The sequence below is a fragment of the Condylura cristata genome, unplaced genomic scaffold (assembly GCF_000260355.1).
Source record: "Condylura cristata isolate star-nosed mole 26May11 unplaced genomic scaffold, ConCri1.0 scaffold00014, whole genome shotgun sequence".
NCBI classification, from domain to species: domain Eukaryota; kingdom Metazoa; phylum Chordata; class Mammalia; order Eulipotyphla; family Talpidae; genus Condylura; species Condylura cristata.
In genome coordinates, this window is record NW_004567115.1 from 51,113,137 (window position 1) to 51,119,570 (window position 6,434).

Below are 6,434 nucleotides of genomic sequence, written 5' to 3' on the forward strand. Positions count from 1 at the left end.
ACCTCTGGCCTGTACCCCAGCTTTGTAAACAAAAACAGGCAGGTGGCCGCAAGCTCCGTACCTGGGGCGCCCCAACAGCGGGGTGACGAGAGGATCCCCTGGCACAGAGAAAGTGACTGAAAGGAAGCGACAGTGCAGCCAACAGGGAGAAGCGTTCCCAGCAGAGGCAGGCGGGCATTCCTTGACGTGGGCAGCCCAGGCAGCCACCAGGGTGAGGAAGGGCGTGGCGGATGGCTCCCGGCTGGGAAAGGCTGTGCGTTTCCTGGGGGTCCCAGGGCGGCACGTGGAGAGGCGCCAGGCTGAACTGCCCAGGCCCAGGGAGAGCGTGACCTCGAGGTGACGCTCATGACACAGAGACGTGCGGTGGGCGGCCCAGGCGGGGCGCAGCCAAGGGCCCCCAGCCTCGCAGGGACGGGAGCCTCAAACTTCCCCTTCGCCCCACCGCCTGGGTGGAGGAGGCCGCGCTCATGATCCCTGCCGGAAGCCCGAGTGCCGCCCTGCCCACACGGGGCCCGGCACGGCCCGCGAGGACACCGAGGCCAAGGCTGACTCGGCGCTGCGGGGGCCAAGGCAGGGCGCCCGGCCTGGGCAACGGGCCGTCTCCTCTGACGCCTAACAACAGCCCACCAAGAGGGCACGGCCCTCCTTCCGCAGATGGGCAGCTGGGGGCTGGCACGGAGAACTCGGCTTGGAAGCAGGTCTGCTGCGCACTTACTGTTTGGCCCCCGGCATCCGGCCACCCTGTCCCCCGCTCTGCCGCTCGGGCTCTGTTCTGGGGCCGCGTGATAACGGCTCCTTCCTAGGCCCGGCCCTCTCCCAGGAGCAAGGGGGGCCCGGCGGCCTCGCGGGGAGGTGAGCGGAGGCCGAGCGCGGAACTCACAGCCGGCCGGTGCCAGTGGAGCCGACGTGGCGCTTGTGGGGAGAGGACAAGAGTGCGCCCCAGTTCACGGTGGGCTTGAGCAGAGGCGGCCTCCCCAGAGACCACAGGCGGAGCTGGCATCTCAGGGCAGGGAGGTGGGAGGGAGGCCGACTCCATGCCTGCAGGCCCCGGGGGCCCCGCGGCCTCTGCGAACACCCACTCACCTGATTGTGCTTGGCGATGGCCTCGTAGGACCGCCGCATGGCCCAGAAGGCCTTGGCCTTCTCCCGCAGCGCGTGCTCCATGTTCCTGCACTTGGCCTGACGGGGAAGAGGAGGGGCGAGAAGGCAGGTTAGGGCGCAGGCGGAGGGGGGCCGACTCAGCACCAGACAGGCCGAGCCCCCTCGGGCCAGGGCGCAGCCGCCACGCTTCCTGGGCCCAGCCCCGCCCCCACCGCAAGGTCCGGGAGAGGCAGGCGCGGTCCTGACCCGGCTCACACAGAGGCCCAGACAGGGCAGCAAAGGGGGTCCCTTCCGGCCAGCCGGGTCCAGGCAGCAGCTCGCGGGGCTTTTGTGAGCCTGTCACTGCCCGTGTCCCCGCCTCGCGTGTCCGAATCTCACAGGGCTCGGGTGAGGACCGGGCACTACTGGACGGTCACTGTGAAATCAAACGCTTCTGGTAGCTGTTTTGTCTTTTCAACTTAAACCTCCAGCTCGGGTTCCTCGGCAGACGCTGCTGGGTGCAGCGTGGACCCCACCGCCGGGCTCCGGGACCGTCCCCTTCTCTGGACATTCTGAAACGGCCCGACCAGCGTTTCCTTCTGACTCCCCAACGCAAAGCCTCAGCCTGAACTGGCAGTCACCGGCCACTGGAGGGCAGGGCCCTTCTACTGGGGGGGCTGGAGCTTGTCTGGGTCCTGGGGTGAATCAATGCGACAGAGTCCCCTGACTCAGAAATAACTCACCACGTCAAACCCAACAGGAACATTCTGCTTGCAAGAGGGAGGCCGCGCTGTGTGTTTACGTTCACCTCCCCGTCCTACGCAGTCACCCCAGACACTGCCGGGCGCTAGCGGGCTTCAACGGACGTCCCCGCACTGTGTGCGCCCCCTCAGGCCCGTATGCAGCCCACAGCACCTGCAGGAGCAGACTGGGGAGTCCCTGGGGAGCCCTGGTGTGAAGCTTGGTCACATCGCTGACCCGTGCGCAGCTAAGTGGCCTGAGGCACATCAGGGGCGTCACCCGGGCCCCACGCCCAGGGGAGCCGAGAGTTCCGACTGTGGCATCAAACCGAAACACGTAAGTTATTCAGCGCACACAACGTGGCAGCTTTATTTACATTACAGGAGTCGAGTGCGATTTTACCGTCGCTTTTCACTTTGAGCTGCAATTCCTGAAGCCGCACAGTTCGAGTGCAGTTGAATGCACGTTGCACGACTGTTTCACCCACAATATCTGGGTGCACAAGCTTTAGGTGATATAACAGAAAGCTCAGAGGCTAGAGTTTGACCTCCCGTGACTATCCTTTCTCAGCCACCCCGCCCGCTTCACCCCTCACCCCGCCATCACAAGGTGGCCTGGGAAACTGGCACCACCCTCTTCTGCCCGGCCCCGGGCACTCCTCCAGGGAGCCGCCCTCTCCCCAGGCACTTGGGTGCACCTCTAGGGGTTCTCCCGATCCTGATCCCCAATCACTGTCCTACCCCCGTCCCAGACTATCACCTCTGCTGGAAAAGCGGAAGCTTCCCAGGGCTGGACCCCACGCACAGGCCTGCACCCAGCTCGGGAACTCCGCCAGCCTCCGCAGCCAGCAAAGGCTGACTCTGCGCTCCCCGGCCCCCTGTACCCGCAGGCCCAGTGAGCAGATGGCCCAGAAGTCCTTGCCCACAGCTGTGGGGCTCTTTGCTTGCCGCATGCCCGGCTGACCTGAGTCAGGAGACCCCACCGCGGCCCTGTCTTTGAGAGAACCGTGAAGGGCTCTCCCTGACCGTCAGGCTCCTCACCTTAAAGATGAAGGCACAGAAGTTTCCATGCTCACTGACCTGATCTCAAAAAGGAAGAGCTTCTGCCCACCCGGCCCTTCGCCGGGACTTCAGCTTGGGTCTTTTTGCTGCTGTGTTTCAAACATTTGACTTCAGCCAGATCTACGGGGCAGCTGAGAGCGTTCAGGCCCAGCTGCCCTCGTTCAAATCCCAGCTCTCCAACTGGACACGGCGACTCTGAGCAGGGCTTCACCCCTCTCACCTCGTCTCCTCATGGGGAAGAGCGCTGAGGATATCACCTGCCTCGCAGGGACACCGAGGACCCAGGACTGACTCCGCCCGGCTCACAGGACAGCTGAGGGCCCAGGACTGACTCGGCCGAGGACCCAGCGCATCAGCCACGTCCAGCGCCCGCTGCCCCTGCACTGGGGTCCGACTCCCCCACAGGGACCTCCCCAGTGTCCTCAGTGGACACAGAAGTGAGCTGGGACAACCCGACCTTGGTCGGGGTCCAGCCTGCTCCGCCGTGCCCAGACGCCCAGACTGCCATAGAAGCGGGTGTGTACCTGGGGCTGGGCCCCCGGCTCGAGGCCCTCAGCCAGCGGCTCCCATCCTCCCACCATCCTGGATCCGTGGGCCGCCCATGAGCTGGGGATGGGATGGCGCTGAGCAGAGGAAAAGGAAAGACCCGGAAGGGGAAGGCTTGGAATGTGCCCAGAGAGGTGTGCTGACACTCCTGTCAGATGTGCCACGGAGGAGGGGTGGAGGAGGGGGCCTGAGGGGGCCCGGGGCCCGGGCAGATGTCGGCCCTGACGCGGGAAGGCTGGGCTCGCATCCTGGCTGTGCCGTCAAGCAGTCATGGCTGTGGGGCTGTGCGTGTGGGGGCCTGTGTGTTCCCGGAGTGCTCCATTCCATGCAGACACGGAGGACCCTCCCGCACGGCGTGGGCACGCCGGGGTTCTGTTAATGACGCTCTCGACGCCAGGCTCCCCAGGGTGTGTTCCTTTAGCTCTGGCTGCACTTAATCCGCAGAGCTCCTCTGGTTCACTGCCCAAGCGCAGTGTAGGAAAAGGACATGATGCTAGCTTTGTGTTTGTGTAAGTACCATGGTGACAGACCTGGGTCTCGCCCGGCCCTTCCACCTCCGAGGTGTGCATGCCCAGTCACTGCCCTGCACGACGCCCTCGGGCCCACCGAGCCCCCGCGTGCCCTCAAACGCCCGGGCCAGGCTTCCAACGCTCGGGTTCCTTCCCTTTGTCCCACGGCACTCGGGACAGAAGCCCAGAGCTGGCCAGCCCCAGGGCCTTCCACAACAGCAGGCTGAGGCTGCCTGTCCTCTCCCGACCTCGGGAGCCTGGCGTGTGCGTACCGGGCTCCCGTCCGACCTGCCGGCAGGCACTGGCCGTGGTCCTCAGGCATCCCCGCTTCGAGCGCGCCCACCAGCGTCGGCTGCCCACACATGTGGCTCCCGAGCGGACCAGCGGGAGCGTCCCAGCCAGCTCTCCAGCACCCAGAGCTACCCCCGATCGATTCCCTGACTCCCCAAGGTGCCCAGTGTGAGCCCCATGGACCTGGGCTCAGTCTTCCTGCCCGCAGCACCCAGGACACCCCAGCAGGTCTGGGAACACAGGGTCTAGATAGTTCTTGACGGGCGGCATGTCCCACCTGCCTGCGAGCACCCCCGGGGGCCGAGGCCGCCTGCTCACACACGCCACCAGCACCCATCCATCTGGCAGCCTCAGTCCTCTGGAGGCTCAGGATAAGGCCCCTGGCTCCCTGCACCTCCATGCTCACCGAGCGGGCCCTCCAGAAATGCTCAGAAGTCGGGGCTCCCTACATCAGCCCGGTAAGAAGCTGCTGAGCCCAGCCCTCTCCCGGCCTCCACCCGGCACCCAGCCCTCGGGTTGCCGCAGGCAGCTCGCAGAGGGCAGGATCCGGCCGCCTGGCGGCATCCCTGGGCCCGGCAGCGCCAGGCGGCTCACGGCCCTGAATCCGGCTCAGCCCGCTCTGCCCTAGCGTTCTCGGCCTGCCGGCCGCCGCCCATCTTCTGTTCTCACCTCTCCAGCTCCGTGGGGCTTAGTCATGACGAAGCCCGAGCTGCCCCGGGCCCTGGCCCTGAATGCAGCATTTACTGTGGCTCTCCGGGATCAGGCCTGGCGCTCTGGCAGGGGGCAGCTCCGGGGCCACTGATGGACAGGAACGGCGGAGGGCCCCCCGCCCGCAGGCTGACACCTGCATCCCACCTCACCCGCCACACGTATACGGGGCTGTCACCAACTCTGGGTTTCTCCTAGGAAGGCAAAGGGCACGGAGACCAGGCCAGGGCGCGCCACGCCGCCTTGCCACACAGCCCCTCCCGGCCGGGCCGGCTGCTCCACACCGAGTCTGGACTTAGCAGCTGGTCGAAATGTCGTGTTTGCCACCCTGTGTGATTAGAGAAATGGTGCCCAAACAGAAACTTCCAGAGGACAACGGCATTTCACAAAACTTCTGTTTCGGCGGGTACACGGTACCAGCGCCCTGGGTCACCAGGGAAGGCGCTCAAACTCCTGACTTGACTCTACTTTCTCTCATTTTCCTTTCCTAAACTGCAGAATTCGCCGCTATTTTTGCCCTTGCTTTACTTACAACCACTGGAAGCTAGGGACTGGGATGCTGACAGAAGGCTCCAGAACCGTCCGGCTGGCCAGGGCCAGAGGCCACCCCACAGCCACACAGCATGGGGACCAGCCTGGAGGTCCCGGCCCCTTCACCGCCATCACAAGACACCCTGCCCTGGGCCTCAGACCTGAGGGCGCCAGGCGCCAGGGGGCACCCACCTGAGCTCTCCAGGACAGAGCCACACCCTGCTGGCACGGAGGGCCAGGAGCCCTCCAGAAGAGGGTGGGGCTGTCTGGGGAACATTTATCCCACTGGCCACACTTCCTGTTTACCGCTCTCTTCTCCCACCTCAGGGCCCCTGGGCGCCCAGGGGCGCCGGGGGAGTGCAGGCGGGCAGAGTCGGGGTTTGGGGAGCCAGGCGGAGACGGCCGCCCGTGGACGGCGGCGCAGGCCAGCTGGGGCCCCGGGATGCCGGGCGGGATCCCCGCTGGCCGGCACGTGCGCGCAGCCGCTCACCCGAAAGTCGTGGGCGGTGTCCTTCACCGGCTGCACGCGGTGGCCCTGGTGCCGGGGGTCGGCCTGGCACGCGCAGCACAGCAGCTCCTTGTCGTCCAGGCAGAAGAGGCTGAACTGGCCGCGGTGCGGGCGGCAGAGGCGCGGGGAGCGGTGGCCGGCCCAGCGCGCGCCCTCGGCCTCCTCGCGCAGCAGCTTCTCCACCAGGTTGTTGAGCGTGTGGTTGGTGCGCAGGTCGGCGGGCGCCGCGCGGTCCTTGCACACCGGGCAGGTGGGCGCCACTTGCACCTCCCAGCAGCGGGTCACGCAGCCGCGGCAGAAGTTGTGGCCGCAGCGCAGCGTCACGGCGTCGCGGAAGGGGTCGTAGCAGACGGCGCAAAGCAGCTCCTCCTTGAAGGAGCGGGAGGGCCCTGGGGACGCGGCGGGGCCCGGCTCCATGGCCCCCCGCAACCGCAACTTCGGCCGTGCCCCTCCCACCCG

The 6,434-nt window shown here is 66.4% G+C and overlaps 1 protein-coding gene across 1 annotated transcript in view; it reads right to left on the reverse strand.

Annotated features, from left to right (window-relative positions):
* Positions 1–6,410, reverse strand: part of TRIM35 (tripartite motif containing 35) — a 12,798-nt gene extending 6,388 nt beyond the window's left edge. The window contains exons 1-2 of the mRNA XM_012724801.1: positions 5,958–6,410; positions 1,084–1,179 (exon numbers count right to left, since the gene is read on the reverse strand). Coding sequence (XP_012580255.1) covers positions 1,084–1,179; positions 5,958–6,392 — 531 coding nt within the window. The 5' untranslated portion in view covers positions 6,393–6,410. The remainder of the gene's footprint in view (positions 1–1,083; positions 1,180–5,957) is intronic.
* Between the last annotated feature and the right edge of the window lie 24 nt (positions 6,411–6,434).